This window comes from Hydra viridissima, unplaced genomic scaffold (genome assembly GCF_058129835.1).
Source record: "Hydra viridissima isolate aposymbiotic clone 2 unplaced genomic scaffold, HvirCarnegie_v1 scaffold_3, whole genome shotgun sequence".
NCBI lineage: Eukaryota > Metazoa > Cnidaria > Hydrozoa > Anthoathecata > Hydridae > Hydra > Hydra viridissima.
The window spans coordinates 17084521-17104051 of NW_028324302.1; the positions used below are offsets into that span (position 1 = coordinate 17084521).

The following is a 19531-nucleotide window of genomic DNA, read 5'->3' on the forward strand; positions in this document are numbered from 1 at the left end:
ATTTGAAGCTCTCTAGTTAATCCAGGGCTTCCGTAAATTACACTGGCGTAGGCAGAATTTTTTGATGTTTCAGATATGACACTTAATGAGTGTGAGAGCTACAAACATAAATACCTTCATGATTATGTTTAAGGAGAATATTTCTCAAAAAAAAAAAAAAAAAAAAACGGATGAAAAACTTGAACTTGTTTCGCTATTGTTATGATTTACAGGTTTTTGTTCATCTATGGTCTTTCTTTTCTGCAACCTTTTCTTTAAATCAAATATTGGAGTGGCATGTTCAATTGGAGAAAACGTATTATTTTTCGACATAATTTAAAAATATAATTTCTTAAAGTAAGTTTAAAGATATTGGTTGAGAATAACGGTTTATCTTATGTATAGCGGGAAACCATTACTTTGAGGTGTCAATTAAAAGATTCCTTAAAATTTGTTGTGTTGAGAAATTATATGAACATAATATAAATTATGACAAATAAACCAACTTAAAGACATCAAAGTTTATTGTTTTTAAGAAATTTGAAATACGTAATATAATTTGTGACAATTAGGTAATAAAAATGTTTTGTTTGTACCTAGTATTGCCCCAAATTTTCTTTTATTGAATTAAATAAAAATAAGTTTGTTTGCAGAAAAACTCCGTCAAAAACAGTTGATATTTTATACCGAATACATAATTAGTTATTAGCATTTTAATAATAATTTTTAAAAGAAAAACAAAATTGAGAGTTGAACAAGATATACATTCAATTAAACAATATAGAAATAATAGAAAACATTAATTGCCTGACCCTTACAATCTTATTGTTGTCACTGTAAATATCTGCGTTTTTTATGAGTGTGGAAAGAAATAAATTTCGCATTGTTACTTCTCAAAAAATCATTGCAGCTATTACATAAAGGAAATCTGAAAATGCATAACACACCTTTCAAATATGGCACCATTTTTTTTTATAAATGATTTCACGTGTTTTATAATTTATAATTCGCTTTAATTGGAAATTGAAAAAATGCAGATCTAAACCGCTTTTCATTGAAAGTTAAAACAACTACTTAGTAATAAGGGGGGACTAATTGGATACAGTTTTATTACTATTATAAAATTCCAAGTGTATATGTCGCAAACATTTCTCCAAAAACATGAAAAACTCTGAAAATCGAACCTTGAAATAGATGTCCTGCAGATAGAAATTGTAACTTACAGCAATTGGTAATTAAAAACATGGCGCTCTAACCACTTCACAACTAACGCATAACAAGATTTTAAAAAATTAATTTTTGGTAACAGTAACAATATATTTTTCGCAAACTAAAAATTTAGCCGACTAAATTCAGTTAGACTACAAATTTAGTTGACTAATGTTAGTTACTATAAAATGTCAGTCGACTAACTTTAGTTAGACTAAAAAGTTAGTCGACTAATTTTAGTTAGGCTAAAATGTCAGTCGACTATTTTTAGTTAGACTAAAAAGTTAGCCGACAAATTTAGTGAAGCTAAAAAGTTAGTCTACTAATTTTAGTTATGGTTTTTTTAGTTAAGTTAGTTACAATTTTTAGTTTTGGTCACAACACTATACTAATTCTATTTAGCGAATCAATCTAGTGGTAAAATATTAACACTTGATCATTTTGAACCTGAAAAAATTCGAAGACGGTTCATCTTCATAAGAAGAGCATCTTTTGCCACAAGAAGAAAAAGATACCAATTATACTCCATTACACTCATGCAGCATGAGAGATTTCAATAACACAAGAATAATGGTTAAAATTAGATCGGATTTTCAAAATCATCATTACAAAATCACTTAGAAACTGTAAAATGATGGATGGATTTCCATGTTAGCCTGAGTTATCAAAAAAAATTATGATTAGAGATCCTAAAATGAGGTAACTAATAGGATGTTTGGAAACTGGACGACACAAGTTGATACCCTTATATTTTTTCAAAAATGTAAGACTAGTTAGAACTCTGATATAAAAAACTATGCAAGAATTGCTTTAAAGCAATCCAATTATTGACAGACTAAAATGTAATAGAAGCAAGGAATCTGACGTGCATACAAATAAAAAAAGAACTTTTAGATTTTCAAATGGCAAATATCTTTTTGTGAATACATCAGCACTTTTATAATGCAATAAGATTATCTACGCACACCAATCTTCTGAAAGACTTCTTTCATAGTCACTTCTGCAAGTTGGTTAGCTTTAAAGGAACCATCAAGAAGAACTTTCTCTAAATAATCACTATCTTGGGAAAGCGAATTAAACTCTATTCTCACACTATTTAAATTATTAACCAGAATTTCTGTAACGTCTTTTTTTAAATGAGGTGCAAAGTATTCCACATGGCGATATCTATCTATTAAATGTTGCTTTGATTTTCCGCTAAGGCTACTTAAAATTTCAATAAGGTTTCGAACACCAGGCCTTTTATCTAAGCAATCACTAATATAGGGTTCTGAGTCAGTCACTGCTTTTCTTATTTTATTGGCTATTGTGTCAGGAGAGTCAGTTAATTTTATTCTAGAATTCTCATTAATGTCCGACTTACTCATCTTCAGATTTGGATCTCGTAAACTAGAAATTCTTGGAGTAGATGTCAATAGTATTTCTGGAATAGGGAAGGTCTGAGTGTACTTTTTATTAAATATAGAGGCAATATCACGTGTTAGCTCCATATGTTGAACTTGATCTTCTCCAACAGGAACGTGCGTCGATCTTGTTTTAAAAATATAAATGTAACTATAACTACTGTATACCACTTATCATCAGGATTAATAAATAAATTTTCATACATACTTGTATAAAAGGATATCTGCCGCCATTAGTACAGGGTAAGCGAAAAATCCTAAGTTGGTGTCATTTTTCGTTTCCAAGCTTTTTGACTATAAGAGATTAAACTAGATTAACAACAGTACCAACGTAAGAAGGGAAGAAAACTTAGAGAGAAATAAAAAAAAAGAACACAGGTTTCATACTCAAAAAATTAAATTTAAATTTACCTTCCATTGATGCATTCTATCAAGTCTTCCAGCAGCAGTTAAACAACCAAGAAACCAGGAGAGCTCTGCGTGATAAGAAACCTACATTTAAAAGTCACACCAAATATATCAAATAATACTATATTAAAGTAACAAATTTAATGCGATCCACTTAAAGATCGAGATAGCTTACCCGTGATTGCTGGAAGATTAAGCACTTGTTTGGATTTAAACCGCAAGCCAAAAGAGAAGCAAGCATATTAAATATATTGTCTTTCATTTCATTGGAGTCCAGGACACGAGTGTATGAATGTAAGTCCATAATGCAAAACATTAATAAGTTATTTTCATTTTCTTTTTTAGACTGAAGTTCAACCCAGTGGCGAATTGCACCGAGGTAATTTCCCAAATGAGGGACACCTGTAGGCTGAATTCCAGAAAAAATTCGTCGAATATTTGTAAGACTCATTGAAGACTTTAAGCCTAAGATAACTTGTTCTTAAAAAATAGTTATTACTATTCGTATGGTAACAAAGAAAAACAATCCTTGTTCAAAATCAACAATGTGGAAATTCTATCTTTAAAATATACATTTGACAATTTTACAAAATGCTCAAAAAATATGCTATAACAAGAATACATGCATGTAAATCACAATTCCTACTAATAAGATTTTTTCGTGAAAGCAAATTAAAGATATAATTAAAATGTTAAATTCTTTTTATTTTAATAAAGCAAAGTCTTTTTTATTCATATTTAAAAAACATGTTACAATATTTTTGTAAGTAGTATACCACCTTGTTACGTTAGCAACAGTTAACTAAAACAATGGTGGAACAGCCTTTCCTTCTTTTTCTAACTCTTGACGGTATCTAAATAAGAAAAAAAACCATAAAAAATTATGATTAAATTAACTTAGTAAATCAAAATATTTTGAAAATGCATAGTGTAACTTACAACAACACTCTGGCGCACTGAGTAAGGCCAACTCCACCCAGAAACAGGTTTACAGTGAACAAATACCAATTAACAGGGATAATTACAGTGCAGTATCTGCTCCAGATGCAACCTATGTAATATTTTAATCTGTTTTCAAGACATCAAACCACGAACTAGTAAAATTTTGATATAAAAAATTCACATCTAAGTTAACAAAAATTCACATCTAAATATTAAAAAGCTATTTCTACCAAAATGAGAAAAAAAAATTGATGATTGTAGTTAGCAGAACCATACCAGTTAAAGCTAATGACAATGATTGGGAGAAGCTCAACTTCTCTACAGGACGTTTTAAGTCTGACAAACCAGCAACTACTAAACCCTAAAAAATGGCTCATTTGAAACAGAAAACAAACATTAGACAACTTTGTATTAGATAAAAATCACAAAGTATTTTAAGATGCCAAAACAAAAATTTGAGAATCTTTACAAAGATTTTTTTAAATTAAAAATGGTCATAGCAAAATCTTCTTCTAAACGTCACAAAATTTGATCAATTTTCTCAAATACAGTAATTTGGTAATTTGGTAAACCTACAATCAAAAATAAAAAAACCTTACTGATTTAAATACAGGTGCCCAGAAATGAATTGTCTTTGGACCTTGAAAAATAAAAAATTAAAAAATTAAAAAGCTAATGTCAACTTATATTTAACAATTTGTTAAGCATCAATACTTGGGTTTTCCACTGCACAATTTAACAAAAGTTTTGCCCACTTAGATTTTTCAATGCTTATTTATGCATTTTTTGCCACTGAATTTGAAAACCACATTTGTTTTGACATAAAATTGATAGATTTTTATTTATGCTTAATTTCACATTTTCTTGATATAAGCACAAAATTTCTCCATCTCGTCAGTATGTTATATCAGTCTATTCGAATATTATAAGGATAATTACAAAGCATATAGCACTTTTTCATATATTGAATGGTATTTTAGGGTCCTTGTGATTTCCATTGTGGAGCAACACTGTTTTGAGACTCCATTTTGAGCTATCTATGAACAGTTGCCATTGTGCAGGATCATGTTCGAGTCTAAGAGAAGTAAACAAACCAGTGACATCTTTACAATAACATATATCATTACACAAGTCATAGTAAATTACACTTTCTTTATGTTGTTTCCAGTACACAAATGCCCTGCAGTCTTTGCCTATTAGACTCCATTCCATCAGTCTTGAAGAAAGAAGTTCAGTTCCTTACTTAGTAAGACCTAAATCTCTGATTAAATCATCTTGCTCACTCTGATTTGGAAAGTAAGGTTGAAAAGTCATTGTTGTCATTGTAATGGTTCTTCTGCTCTTTCCATACTCTGGGAACAACAAAAGGCATTGCCTTTTTTCTACCTTGTAACATCCTGCTAGAGTAGTTCGGCAGGTTCCATATATCACATGAGGGGCCCTTGGCTTGTCCTGATCACCCAAAACCATTCCAAAATATTTTTTGTATGCTATCCACAATATGGTACCTTTTATGATCTTATATAATACCTGCTTTTTGCCAATATAATATCCACATACATAGCAAAACATATCAGGAGGATTTCAACATCCTCTAGTAGCCATTATGAGAAGAACAGAACTTAGTTGGCAAAAATACATATATAATACATGTTAGATATGCATTTAGAGTAGCTTAAGATGTTTTAAAAACAAATTATTTTGGTTTTGAGCGCAAACTTTAAATGCATATTTGCTAACAGGCATGCTAAGCGTTTTTTATAAGTTTTAGGAAAGACTTTATGAAAAGGAAACAGAAAACCTCGTATTTAAAGTACCTATTAATGATATATTTTTCTGTCTACAATATATGTATTATTATGTCTTGTAACCCAATACTTTTCTTTCCTAATCCAAGCCTAGGGTGTGAGAGAAGCACACTAAAAACCTCCCATGAAATATTTTGAGGCACCAATGATGTATGGGCGCTCAGTTGTCAGTTGGCACTTTAAAAAACATTTTAACTTTGAAATGGTCAATGATATAGAAAATTTTTTTTACACTTTTGGAAGAAGCAGAGAAAATTAGTTGATAAACAATAAAAAATTTACAATCAACAAAAATTTTGTAAAAATTTGTAAGATTTGTATTAATAGTGCTAATAAAAAAATCCATTAAATTTACTTTTCAAAGATGGTAAACAAATTTACAAAATTTATAAACATCTAGAGGATTGAATACATATTTAAAAACTTAAAAAATAATAATTTTCATATTTTTACACAGAATAACCACCATTTTTAACAAAAGTACTGCAATTTATTAAAACATAAAACAATTTAGTCAAAAAATATATTTTTAATCTAAATTATACATTAAAACTGATTTATGTAAAGATGATATGATCAAAGTATGTAGCATAAAACAATTTAGTATCAACTTAATATAATTTACTAAGCTGATTTTAAATATCAATTTAAGCTATATAAAAATTACCAGCTGGATGATGCCATAATGGGAGCAATTTAGTTGGAACCCGACGCTCCACTAATGTAATCACTCTAGTGTAAACTGCAGACATTTTGTTATGTTGCTGAAATAAACTGATGTAGTGAAAAAATTTAATTAAAAAATTAAATCTGAGTTACTGCAGTTATTTACAGCATTAAATGCTAAATATCTAAAAATTATTTTGATTAAAAATCTAATTATACAGTTATCCATTTACAAATATCATATTAATGGCTATTGGTGTGAATATTTAACAACAAAAATTTAAAAAAAACTCTGCCTAACCTAAAGTAGAGTGAGAAAAGATAAAGTAAAAATAAAAACTAATAAAAATGGCTGAAAAAATACTGAGAAAACAACACCCTGTTTGATAAGACTATGGTCTGAGTGTTTTTTGAAGGGGTTAGTGTGAACTAAACCAAAAGCCAATATTTATGAAAAAATTAACAGCTGTTTCACTGAAAAGAGTCAGTGCTTACGAAACTTTTGTTAAAAGATTTTTAATTTCAAGCAAAGTGATTCTTGTGGTGTGCATGTCAATTCCTTTTAATTTCCATTGTAAATATATTTTAATACCGCTTTACCATCATAAACTATAGCACTCTGTTCTTTTTGAAGTCCTAGCTGTTGTTGTTGAGAATGAAAAAAAAAAAATGTTGCTCATTTAAATAACTTGAATTTTTTTACAAACTGCTGCACATCATCCTTAGGATATGGCTTAATTGCAATGCATGTAGGGTAATTTTCAGGTTGCTCAGTCCACACCTTATGAAATATATCATTTTCTTGAAGTAACAAAGCAAGATTTTTCAAGCTTAATTCATTATCAGCCTACAAAAAAAAAATTGAACAACAAAATCAACTTGAAGATAATCATTAATCATTTATCTATAACTATATAAATAGAGGTTTATCACCAGTCCTTCCAAAAAATTATATAATAAAGATTTTAAAGTAAACTTCAAATTTAATGAACAACCTAAAGAAGTCTAACCTGTAAAACAATTTTGTGCATATTGTCCAGATCTTCTAAATAAAGCTTTGTATGTTCATCGTCTTTTGAAAGGTGTATTACAGCTACACTTGCATGACATGCTTGTGCTATTACAGCTCCAATAGACCATTTCAATATATCAATAAGGTCTCTTCGTATAATGACATATTGAACTACTTTTAGTGAAGACATTTAAAATGACAACTATACAAAAGCACATTAATAAGTAATCACAATAAGATAAATGAAAAAAATTATTATGTAAATAAAACACAAAAGTAACCTTATTATAAAAATCTCTAAATGTGTAAGCAGACCTACAACTTTTATAACTATTTGACTATGTACAATAAAAAAAAATTTTAAAAGACTAAAAAAAAATTGCAAATGCACACTGTTAAAAAGTTTTTTTCTTTTTTTCTTCTCTTTTGCTAATGTTATCTCAGTCTAAACTATATTTATCAAAAGTCAAATAGCAAAGTATAACAAAATAGTATATGTATTAAATAAACAAAAAAAATGTTGTCTATGTACTGTATTTTAGTTTTAACATTATAGTCAGGGATGAAAGCTAATGAAATAATTTTTATTAAATTCAGCAACTAAAAAAGATTTAATTATTGATAACTATTAATTTTCAAATATATTTCTTTTGATAAGTAATAATTGTAACTTTCAACTCCATTTATTATACAAATCTTTGTCTCTTATAAGTGAAATATTTACACAGGATCTCCTCTAAAAAATTAATATACATAAATACCCAAATTTCATGTAAAAAGATCAAAATAAAATTTAAACTGGATAAATAAAACATAAAATAAAAATAAAAGTTAAAAGTAAATGAAGATATCAAAAAAAAAAAAAAAATTAAAAAAAACTTTTTTCAAACCAAAATGTATCATACTTTCATATTTTGAATAGTTTTATTTGGCAACATAAATGATTAGTATACATATATAAACAATAAATATAAAATAAATGCAAGAAATATAAACAAGATTATTGATAAAGAATATATATATAAAAAAAAGATAGTAAAACATTAAGAAATTAAGAAAATGCATATACATTTACATATACCAATAAACATATATTATTATTTATACATATTGGACAAATAGTTGTAAGCAAGTTGCTGTAGTTTTTCAGATTTGACTTCATATATTCCATATACTTTCATACAAGCTCATATGATTCATCAATTTCAATTATATCACCAAAAGATTCTTTTTCTTGCAAAATTAACAAGCTAGTTGATGGTGAAATATTGCTTTCCATAATCAAGGAACAAGGAGAACTTTCCACATGGTCAATAAAGACTATACTACTATCTATAGAAATATCGGTATGTTTATTTTCATGTTCAATAACATACTTCAAATGGTCACTGTTCAATTGAACAGATTCAAAATGATTCAATTGTTCTTTTTCTTTATTACTTTTTTCTTCCTCAAGTTCTTTCATCGAATTTTCACTGTTCATAAAATCAATCACCCCTTGTATATCAAGAGAGCCTGTCACAAGTTGTTCATTAAACTTTTTCAAACACAAAAATTGAGTTTCAATATCTGATTTAATGTGCAAAACTACTTTAGATATACTCTTGTAATAGTCTGATTCTAATATTGCAGTGACAAGCTCTAAACAAGCAGCAAAGCAGTAACTGGCTAAAAACTCTAACTTGTTAATCTCATTTCTTAACTCAGCAAATCCACATTCGAAAATATCAATAAGCAAAAAATCAACAATCTCTTTTAATGAATCTTCATACATCCTCAAATTTTTTGCATACATCTTTTTGTGCCATCGAATGTTCCTTAGAAGCCATTTTATGTTAAAACCTAACTTTGATACTGATGGGTTGTCATATAATTTTAACTTTTGTCTCCTGCAATGACTGGTTCTTCGCTTATATCCTACAAGAAAGAACTTTTCCTTCAAACTGGGCTGTTGCTGATGGTATGAGTAAACAACAATTTCATGAAGCGCTTTTCCAGTACTTTGAAGACACAACCAAATAATATTAGGAAAAGAGACAATTTCATGAAAACTCATAACTTTTATGCTTTATGCATTAGCTATAAAATGTTAGGAAAATATATATATTCTAAAATGTTTGAAAATAAAAAAACAACTAAGTTTTATCTTCATAACGTTAGGCTTTATATCAGTATGACATAATTCTGATGAAATTTTTAGATATCAAAATAAAATCCAATAAAATTAACGATGAACTTTACAAAGCTACTACTTTGATTAAGTTATCTTTGTTAGATTATGATAAAATTTTTTCTGCTATATAAAATAACAAATCAAAAACAACGTTTTTTAGAAAAGTTAACTGTGTATGCAAAATAATTGTGTAAAATGGATTTTCTGTTTTGTATAGTAGATATTACCGGAAAACATTCGTTATTTTAACTTTAAAACGCGCTAAAATAAAAGTAGATTTATATAGATAGACCCCATCGCAATATCACCATAGTCACATAGGATTTATTCTTATAAATTGCTTCAACTAAAAACTTTTAACAAATCCTTTTAAGAATGAATAAAGAAATTTTCATAAAGCAAATAAACTCTCGAAGTTTAAATAAACTCTCGAAGTTTAAAAGCGTAGAAGCTCGAAAAAACAGAAAACGTCACTAATAGATTCACACTTACAAAACATTATTTATTAGTGGTTTGGTTAAGTAAGTTTTATATATTTATATAGACGCTAAAAAAACATTTCATCCGAAGATTTTTTTAACCGTCCATGTAATTATACAAATATATTTTTATAAAAAAACTTCGTTATATTAAAACTAATTTTAAATAAATTATAATTATAAGATCTTTAATTATCTAATCTTTACAACATTATTTGCTCTACTTATTTGCTATTTTATATCACATTTCTAACGTGTTTTGATTTCTTGACAAATAGTCGGGTAAAAAAATGTTCCCCAAACCCTCCTTCTAAGAGATCATCGAAAAAAACTAGTCTATATACACGCATTGATGCTGACAAAAAAAAAGTGAATTCATATTTTACTTCCATCATAGCGTTTTAAAAAACGATTTAAAAATTCACTTTCCAATCGTGTTTTAAAAAGCAATGAAACAAGTACACGCTCCGTGCACTGCGTATCTTGCCTATCACGCATCCGTGCTTACGTTGTGCACGTGCTGTACACGTGTTTCGTTAAGAACTGGGTTTATGTGCTTGTTGTATAGTTGTTCTAAGACTATTTTTTACATGCTCAAAGAACATCATAACTCGTTCTTAGCGGCTTGCAGTAGCAAAAGAGTTAGCAGTTGTTACAAATGAAACAGTCAATAATATTTAAAAATGGACAAATAAATGACAAAATAACGTTCACAATAACATTCTTAAAAATACTTACTGGTGCAGTTAACAAGACAGCTTTCATGTTCCCATATTCTGGATAGCTTGGAGACTTTTTGTATCTTTGTCTATTATGGCTGAAGTCTTGATGCACAGTTTTAACAGCTTGTTCAGTTTAAAACCAAGTGGAGATTTCTTGCGTTAAATGAGCTCTTTGACCTGATGGAACACTACATGCACTTTTGGAGTAACACTTTCCACTGGGCATTTTTAAATATGAACTTTTGAGCTGGTGAATCTTTTCCGCAAAATCATCATCTTGCTTAATATCAAAACGTCTTTAACAACGGAGTTTAATTTCCTCAATGTGTCAATGGTTCCAAACACTTAAAAAGCCGAAAAACTTTGAGGAAGTTGCTGAAGTGTGTCAACATTCCTGAGAAGTTTTCTCTCAGTAATTTCCTTTAAATTGGCACCTATGATATGGATTTCGTTGAATGGTGAGCCAAACAGACCAGCTATCTGACTGTGGTCAGATCCCCTAAAGAGTTTTAAAAAAATTTTCAAAAAAATCTTACAAAACTACTACAAGAAGCAAGCGCTTTACACTTTTGTGTCTCTGATTACTCTCTGAGTTAGCAATCTCTTTTGGGGAGGGGATCTCAAAGCCTCATCTCTTATCAAATCTTTCCCAACAAGACCAAGGGAAAACTTTAAGGACCCTTTACCTCTATCAATGTCTAATATGAGGAGAAACTCTGAGATAATTTTTAGAAATTGGAGAATCTGCTGCTAGACCTTTCAAATTGTCTCGGAATGTCTGCAGTGAGATAAACCTCTCTATACTGGGGGTCAAGGAAGTTGAATTTCTCACACTGGGGGATTTATCTTCCTTTTTTGACTATTGTAATGAGAGAATCACTATGCTTTTCGTGTCCAATCTGGCTGATCAAATAGTTGAAGTCTTGCTTACGAATATCTACTCTGACATGAATAGACTTAAAATTAAACATCTTGCTTGGTTAGGCATCTTAAGAGCTTGTACCACAAATTCTAGTTACTTTTTACCGAGTTCAATAGCTTTATAAGTGATAAAATTTTCAAAATGGCTGTATCTTTCTTTACTTTTTTTGTAGGAAAATATAAAAAGTTACTTTTGAAACTTAAAAAAAAAATTTCTGTAAACAACAATTTAAATAAAACAAATTCCGAAATATTCATTTGCTATATGTTGTATATGTTGTAAATAAGACTCATTTTTTTGAAACTTTTTTTTTTATAGATGTTTTTCAAGTTATTTAGTTACATTTTATTACTCTTTAACTGTTAATTAGTACTTTTAGGAGTTTTTAGTTTTTTCTTCATTTTTCTTAATTGTTTGAGGGAGACCGGGGCTAGTCAACTACATGGGTAAGTTGACACACTGCGTTTAACTTTGGAGTTTTCCACCAGAAATTTCCAGGATCAAATGGAATCTTCCTACTTAACTGATTCATTTTTCAGTGTAGTATCTGGGCAATGTTCGCGGTGGCAGTTGGCAACATGTACCATCTTACCCTCCTATTCACACTGGTCATATTTTGACCACAACAATATAAAATGTTATATATATATATATATATATATATATATATATATATATATATATATATATATATATATATATATATATAATTTTGAGGAGTTGAGGTCTTTTAGTTAAGCAAACAAAAGTTTAACTATTCCGAAATTCAATAATTTTATGATCGTAGGTTGTAAAAATTTTAATGTTTAAGGAGAAATTACGTACAAAACAATACTTTCTTGTTACATTAAAATCAATAATAAAATTCAAATACTTCTTGAAAAAAAATTGAACATCTCTACAAATGTTTGCTGTTGAAATCAATTATGTGGTTTTGAAATCTTTGGAGATGACCAATCTGGATGACCAATCGCTTTTTTGAACCGTTGCCTGTGAGAATTAAAAAGATTATGGGAAGACTCTGTAGCCTGCTTACTTTAAAAACCGAAAGAGGCTTTTTTCCGATTGATGAAATGTTTGATACGATGAATAACTGCATGAACCTTCGGGATGATGCTGAAGCTTGACAATCTCATGTCAGAGTTTTTAAATTGAAAAGTTCTTTCTGCAAAATCCTCCTCTGGTGTCATTCCAAACCAAGCTGTAAAAACTGACTAAAAGGTTTTAAAAATGTCAAAGAAATCGCAGAAGGCTTGTTCTATCAATCGTTGGGGTAGGTCAACATTATTTATTAATGTGTGACATTTATTGCCAGCAAATCGATGGTATGCTCTTTTTGATTATAGAGTGCTGTCAGCCATTGCTGTGTTTTTTGCTAGATTTACTTAATTGATCAGAACAAATAATTAAAATTGCCTAGGAGATGTAGCTCCACTGGTGGAATAATTTCTAAAATCAGTGTGTTGGATGGTCCGGATACGATAGGCTTATGAAAATTTCTTTCCATATTGTTTTTCATTAGTTTCAACAGCTTTGAATGCTTGAAATGATACCATTAGAGAGATTTTTTGAGTCGATGTTACACAATATGCAAGGATGTGTGCTTGCATGAGACTGTAGTCCATACAGAATATTAGCCATTTTACGAGAAATGACAAAGTTCATATCGTTAAACAGAATGAAACACCAAATTGCTTAATACTTGCTAATTTTCAAGAAAATTCTCTGATACAGCAACTAGAATCTGTTTCCTAACACTGTTGTTTTCGGGCATTCTTTGCGCAAGCAATTTTTTGCTTGGTGGTGAGTAGACATCATTCCCAGTGGTCATGTCAATAATACCAGGACAAATTTTCAAAAAGCCACCACTTTCATCAACTCCAGGTTTGACCAAGTAATTAAAAAACACTTTCCGTTTACGGAGGAGCTATTCAACCAAATTTGACAAACTGTTGCAATGAACCACAAAATAATTACTTATGTATTTACATTCGTCGAATGCAAGATTCGGCTCAACATTCCGCCTAGTGGGCAGTTGACGTCCTCGGACATAGAAAGAAGAACGAATTTTGTCCGGACTTCCGCGACCTAGTTAAACGTCCGTGGAGGCCTAAATTATTCGAATTTCGTCTTAATTTTTAATTCGGTCGTCTATTGACGTCCGAATAAAATTTTTTGGACATTTTTTTTTTAACACGCTTGCGCGAACTATTAACCGCCATCGTTTTTTGTTATTGAGTCAGCGTGCTTGCCAATGCAATGATATATATTAACTAGACATCTAACTCGCGCTTCCGCAGTGAAGCAAATCTTTTGCCAGCCCAGGTTTGTTTTGCCAGCCTGAAATGACGCAATTATAAATAAAAGCCAAACAAAAGTGAAGTATTGTCAGTTTAAATAAAACGGCTGCTGGCATTAAAAGCTTTAAAAACTTGCTTAACATTTTCTTACAGAATTTTTGTGAAGTTTAACATCTAGTTAACATATCATTGAGCCAATTATGTATATCACTAAATACATAACTTGCGCTTCCGCAGTGAAGCAAATTTTTTGCCAACCAGGTTTGTTTTGCCAGCCAGAAATGAGGCAATGATAAAAACAAAACAAAACAAAAATGAATTATTGTCAGTTTAGATAAAGCGGATACCGGCTTTAAAAACTTTAAAAACTTGCCTCATTTTTTCTTACGAAATTTTTTTTAACCAAATTTTTTATTTTCTCTAGATTACACAGATTAAAGGTGTTGGTTGTTCAACACCGCGTAGAATAGTTAAAAATGTGTTCGACAGCACAATGACACAACCTTTGCTAGGCTGTTTTCGTAAAAATTGGATAAAAGGAAAATGGAAATTTGTAGCCACGTTATACAAATGTTTAAAAAGTATTTTATACAAATACAAATCAGCTACGACCTTGATCTCTTGTTTTAGGTGGAATTTTGACGTAGCATTTAAATCTTATCTTTTTTGAAAACTGGAATGATTGTACTCTAACCCAGTATGGTGGTTTTCTCAGGTCATGACTTAGGTCAAACAGTGAAAAATAAGTAATAGTGAGATGGGATCTTTTGACAAACATGTGTATTGTACATCAAATTGCAAACACCGTATGACAACAGAGATGAAATATAAAGGTTTAGCAAGTAAATATTAAAGAATAGTGTAAGAAAAGCGATGAAAAAGTATAAGTCCTTAAAGTATTTGCTACAAATTTCCCGGAACTATATTTTGCCCGGGCATGAATAAATTTGAACTTAACACAAATCTATAACATAGTTTTACATTAATAACACATCAAAAGCCGTGTAGCAAAACTTTGGGCAGTGCTATAAAATGTTTAAGAATTTAAATTCATCCACTGACCTTTTTGTAAATAAATTTTACGAGTGTCTATTTAAAACTCGGGTCTTTTTGGTGATAATTTATTTCCTAGAGTTATAACATACCACATTTGTAATAAACACAATTCACTACAAAGTAATAACAACCCTAAAGTGTGCATAATATTCTCAAAGTCTTACTTAAGTGAAATAGGCAAGACAAAAAACAAAAAGCCATTGAAGTAAAAAGTCTACAAGCATGGACTCTTAAATTTAATTAAAAAGTAGATGAAAGAATTTTTTATTTAAGTTAATTTTTACCTTCAGAAAAAAGTAACTCTTGAATAAATATACCTACGCTGATTTTAGTAAATGTGTCTATCTCCCAAAATAGGAGGGTCAAAGGTTCTAACAAGAACTATTAAGTCTAAAATAGACTGGTTTCTTACAAACAATTACACGTTACAAAATCTTGTAAAAAATACGACGATCAAGATTATTATCAAGTTTAAAAATAGAGTAGCTTCTGCTGTAGCGTTCTATTACAAATATACAAAAAACTATTTAAAATTTCTTAAATATGAGAATAAAAATAGAGAATATAATTAATAATTTTTTCATGTATGAACTTTAGTCATAAATAGTAATTTGTTCCGCCTATCCTCAACCATGCTGAGGAATCTACTAATTCTTTCAGTCCTCAATAGAGTTTGTTTTTCTATAAGTTTTTCTAGAGTGTCTTTATCAATAAATTCTTCGGAGTTTTTTATAGTTTTGTAAACAGACTGCAAATCAACATCCAATTGAGCTTGATGTTCTTTGAGCTTGCTCATTGCTTTAGCATTCTAAAAATAATCAAATAACCATTTAAAATTCTTAAACATGCGTTGATCATCATTTTACACATTCCAATTTAACTTAAAGTAGTATACAACATTATATTTGCTTTCATGTGGACTGCACTTAAATCTAAAATGTAATGCATATTATACAAATTTGACAAATACGAATTAAAATTGCTTAAAATAGCTAGCTACAGAATCAGTTGCTAGTTAAAGAACATGTGAATGTTAATTTTTTTGGAAGATAATTCGGGTTTATTAGATTATTAGCAAGATTCATGTCTAATCCAAAAATATTTCTCTTATGTAACTATTCAAAAGTTTATTGATCAAATATGAAGGTACTATGGTAAAGAAAGAAAAATTTAGAAAGCCATGAAAAATTATACCTTTATTGAGCTATAACCTAACTGAAATTTGAAAACACAAAAAAGTAGGTTCCACACAGTAAACTCAGGCCATAATGCATCAACAAAGCACAATATAGAAAATGATGTCTATAAATAAAATTTTTTTCAGATAACTATTTAAAGAAACCTTTTAAGTTATACATAAAGATTCCATTACAAAAAAGATATTTATTGACTTACCCACCTGCCAAAGTAAAAAATCACTAAGCCTCACTTCTCCAGATGTTCTAATGACCAAGTCAACTGGTTTACATTTATTGGTGTATAAGCAATTTTCCAATAACTCCTCATCTATATCACTATTAGAGAAATTTAACATTGACAAATAATAAAATCAATGAAGAATGATCATTCATAATACTTTATAATACCAAACTTTCTTAGTTAACAAAATAAAAAAAAAAAGTTAACAACCTTTCTAAAATATCTCCATTTTCTACACCCATTGCAACTTCTCTAACAGCATTAGCAATTTCATCTCTTGAAGTATAGGCCATAGCAATATTCAAAAATGATCTAAATATATGAAAATATACCTGTCATAAAAAAATTTAAATTTAAGTATTGTCTATGTATTTGTTTTTAAACTCACTTATTATTGTTCTTGGTTAGGTTGACAACTTTAGCAATAATGTCACAAATATCATTATCAAACAATGCAATGTTACCAACAAATCGAATGCAAACACTGTACTCCATGAGGGCATCCCTATAAGTTAAATATTTTAAATTTCAGCAAAATGTTCTAATTATCTGTTTATAAATTTGATAGATTTTGCATTCATAAATTAAAGTTTTTTTTTTTTTACATCAATTTTACACAGTAGTTCTGAAACTCGTTTGAGACCAAAGATTAAATCAGTAGCTTCATTTGATTAAAAGTCATCTTAGAGTTAGCAGGTAAAACAAATAAAGCATACTTTTCTTCCAAAAGTTTGTTCAACTCTTTTTTAAAAATCTCAAATAAAGTATCAACTTCATCTTGAGACCTCTTAAAATTCTCAATGCTGAAGGCATAGACAGTCACTTCTGGAATTCCAAGTTCATAACACCACTGAAGCACCTAGATTTGAAAACATTTAAAAGACAAAAAAATGGTGATATAAAAATGTTCCACAGATTTGTAGCAAAAAAATATTAGGTAAATAAGTTTGCTTCCCCTATTTTTTGATAAAATGTCAGTTTACGAGCCAAATTCTTATCATTTGCAGAAAGTCTTACTTTACACATTCAATTTGAAGAAATCTGCAGCTGAGGCTCATCAAATGCTCTTGGATACAAATGGTGAGGCAGCTATTAGTGAAAGAATGTGTCATAAATGGTTTCAACACTTCAAGAATAGTGATTTCAATGTTGAAGACTGGCATGGCAGTGGAAGGGAAAAGGTGTCTTAAGATGATTAGTTGACAACTTTACACAACAAAGACTTATGCCAAACTTAAGTAGAGATGGCAGAATCATTTCAGGTGACTCAGCCAACCATTTCCAGGGCTTTGAGGTGCCATACAAGTTAAAACTGCGTTTGTTTGCTTGTGAACAGCTGCTTCAAAGGCAACAGCAGAAAGAATTTCTACACTGTGTCATGACTGGGGACAAAAATGGGTTCACTACAATAATCCCAAATGCAAAAAATCATGAAGTTTGCCCAGCCATGCTTCCACATTTACAGCCACATCCAATTTATTGTATTTGGTGGGACCAGCTTAGTGTAGTGTACTACGAGCTGCTAAAACCAAGTGAAACCATTACAGGCGAATGATATCGAACTCAACTAATGCATTTGAGACAGTCACTGAAGGAAAAATAGCTGCAATACGAGGAAAGGCATGAAAAAGTGATTTTGTTACATGATAATTCTTGCCCCCATGTGAAGCAACTGGTGAAAACGTATTTGGAAATGGTGAAATGGAAAGTTCTACCACACCCACCATACTTCCTGACAACTAATAACCAACTTTTCAGATCAATGGTGCATGGCCTGGCTGATCAGCATTTCAGTTCTTATAAAGTAAAAAAGTTAATTGATTCCTAGATCGCCTCAAAGGATGATGAGTTCTTTCAATGCAGATTTGTTTGCTGCCACATAGATGGGAAATAATAGTGGCCAGCAATGGCAATTACTTTGAATCATAAACATAATATCAATATTTGAAAACTAAACCTTAAATTTTGAGAAAAAAATGGTGGAAGCAAAGTTATACACCTAATAAGTACAAATGTTCAAAAACAAAAAAAGAAAACAAAACAAAACAAAAAACAAAAAAAAGTTTTAAAAACAAACTTTAAAAAACAACCGCCATTATTTAAAAAGTTATTTAAATAACTTAATCAAACTGATGTTTTTTCTTCAATTAAACCTTTATTACTGGATGAGAGAAAAGGTACCAAAAGTGTGGGATGGAGTTAAGGATATCAATATGTTCACTGTAGTAATTGGTATTAATGTAAAAAAAAAATCACTATGATATTCCTACAAATTCTGGAAATATTAAATTTACAAATAATACTATTTAAACATGCATTTTTTGCAAAAATGGCTTGTTTGAGTTGTATTATTTGTAAATTAAGCTTGTTATTTAGTGACCGCACATATGGTATTTTTTCTCTCAGCCGGTCACATTTTCATTTGATTCTTTTCTTTAACTTTTTAAACTTTAAATTTGCTACCTCTTTCTTTCTTTCAAGATTTAAAAATGTTAAAGCAAACAATTAACAATCTGTGAAAAATATTTAGAAGATCAAAACAGGCTGTTTTAATTGACTTTGTTGTGCATGATTAACTTTAAACTAAATATTGAGATTAATTTAAAGTGAATAAATGTTACAAGCTATGTATTTAATAATATGTAAGATGTAATTTACAAATAGTACCTCAGTTAATTTGTTAAATCCTTTATTATGACCTTCTTTTCTTTCTATTTTCTCTTTAGATGCAAATCTACGGTTTCCATCCATAATAAATGCAACATGCTGGGGTATGGTGCCAGCTTTAAGAAGTTGATACATAAAACTTAGTAAAATACCAGGTTTACGATCATGATGACTGAACAACCAGGACATTATATTATGCTTTGTTCTTTATTTATTTTGTGTTCTTAAAATCTTAGTTTATGAATATAAAACATTATATACATACATACATACATACATACATACATACATACATACATACATACATACATACATACATACATACATATATATATATATATATATATATATATATATACACATATG

General features: G+C 29.5%; 5 protein-coding genes across 7 annotated transcripts; all 5 read right to left on the minus strand.

Moving 5' to 3' along the window:
• Positions 1–2076: 2076 nt before the first annotated feature.
• LOC145202264 (tryptophan--tRNA ligase, mitochondrial-like) lies at positions 2077–3450 on the minus strand. Its single transcript, XM_080075152.2, has 4 exons — positions 3175–3450; positions 3003–3083; positions 2800–2885; positions 2077–2718 (listed from the first exon to the last, which is right to left on the minus strand). Exons 1-4 carry the CDS (start codon positions 3448–3450, stop codon positions 2142–2144), a joined length of 1020 nt encoding a protein of 339 aa, XP_079931278.2. The 3' UTR covers positions 2077–2141.
• Positions 3451–3531: 81 nt separating this feature from the next.
• LOC145202265 (mitochondrial pyruvate carrier 2-like) lies at positions 3532–6550 on the minus strand. Its single transcript, XM_080075154.2, has 5 exons — positions 6417–6550; positions 4541–4581; positions 4218–4302; positions 3939–4050; positions 3532–3853 (listed from the first exon to the last, which is right to left on the minus strand). The coding sequence occupies exons 1-5, from the start codon at positions 6499–6501 to the stop codon at positions 3802–3804; spliced, it is 375 nt and encodes a 124-aa protein (XP_079931280.2). The 5' UTR covers positions 6502–6550; the 3' UTR covers positions 3532–3801.
• A 49-nt stretch (positions 6551–6599) lies between these two features.
• Positions 6600–7655, minus strand: LOC145202266 (putative peptidyl-tRNA hydrolase PTRHD1). Its single transcript, XM_080075155.2, has 2 exons — positions 7426–7655; positions 6600–7262 (listed from the first exon to the last, which is right to left on the minus strand). Exons 1-2 carry the CDS (start codon positions 7615–7617, stop codon positions 7092–7094), a joined length of 363 nt encoding a protein of 120 aa, XP_079931281.2. The 5' UTR covers positions 7618–7655; the 3' UTR covers positions 6600–7091.
• Positions 7656–8360: 705 nt separating this feature from the next.
• LOC149891231 (uncharacterized) lies at positions 8361–9576 on the minus strand. The gene has a single exon (XM_090082525.1). It carries the CDS (start codon positions 9481–9483, stop codon positions 8605–8607), a length of 879 nt encoding a protein of 292 aa, XP_089938651.1. The 5' UTR covers positions 9484–9576; the 3' UTR covers positions 8361–8604.
• A 5892-nt stretch (positions 9577–15468) lies between these two features.
• On the minus strand, positions 15469–19408 carry LOC145180424 (dehydrodolichyl diphosphate synthase complex subunit DHDDS-like). 3 transcript variants are annotated; one of them, XR_016451183.1, is made up of 7 exons: positions 19166–19408; positions 17215–17357; positions 16887–17003; positions 16709–16810; positions 16475–16593; positions 16274–16381; positions 15469–15887 (listed from the first exon to the last, which is right to left on the minus strand). XR_016451183.1 is itself a non-coding variant. In XM_090083251.1 (7 exons), the coding sequence occupies exons 1-7, from the start codon at positions 19352–19354 to the stop codon at positions 15660–15662; spliced, it is 933 nt and encodes a 310-aa protein (XP_089939377.1). In that variant the 5' UTR covers positions 19355–19408; the 3' UTR covers positions 15469–15659. The 3 variants fall into 3 exon arrangements, 2 of the variants coding, with proteins under 2 accessions (XP_089939377.1, XP_089939376.1); XM_090083251.1 differs by having other exon boundaries at positions 16479–16593; positions 17284–17357; XM_090083250.1 differs by having other exon boundaries at positions 16479–16593.
• Positions 19409–19531: the final 123 nt, after the last annotated feature.

Coding starts and splice junctions, on each gene's coding strand:
- LOC145180424 (XM_090083250.1), bottom strand. CDS start 19,354: ATGTCCTGGTTGTTCAGTCATCATGATCGTAAACCTGGTATTTTACTA. Junction 17,358..19,165: donor GATTTAACAAATTAACTGAG/GTACTATTTGTA, acceptor TTTCAAATCTAG/GTGCTTCAGTGGTGTTATGA. Junction 17,004..17,214: donor AACAAACTTTTGGAAGAAAA/GTATGCTTTATT, acceptor TTTAACTTATAG/GGATGCCCTCATGGAGTACA.
- LOC149891231 (XM_090082525.1), bottom strand. CDS start 9,483: ATGAGTTTTCATGAAATTGTCTCTTTTCCTAATATTATTTGGTTGTGT.
- LOC145202264 (XM_080075152.2), bottom strand. CDS start 3,450: ATGAGTCTTACAAATATTCGACGAATTTTTTCTGGAATTCAGCCTACA. Junction 3,084..3,174: donor TAATCTTCCAGCAATCACGG/GTAAGCTATCTC, acceptor TTTTAAATGTAG/GTTTCTTATCACGCAGAGCT. Junction 2,886..3,002: donor ATAGAATGCATCAATGGAAG/GTAAATTTAAAT, acceptor AATCTCTTATAG/TCAAAAAGCTTGGAAACGAA.
- LOC145202265 (XM_080075154.2), bottom strand. CDS start 6,501: ATGTCTGCAGTTTACACTAGAGTGATTACATTAGTGGAGCGTCGGGTT. Junction 4,303..4,540: donor GGGCACCTGTATTTAAATCA/GTAAGGTTTTTT, acceptor GCCATTTTTTAG/GGTTTAGTAGTTGCTGGTTT. Junction 4,051..4,217: donor ATTGTCATTAGCTTTAACTG/GTATGGTTCTGC, acceptor AATATTACATAG/GTTGCATCTGGAGCAGATAC.
- LOC145202266 (XM_080075155.2), bottom strand. CDS start 7,617: ATGTCTTCACTAAAAGTAGTTCAATATGTCATTATACGAAGAGACCTT. Junction 7,263..7,425: donor TGCACAAAATTGTTTTACAG/GTTAGACTTCTT, acceptor TTTTTTTTGTAG/GCTGATAATGAATTAAGCTT.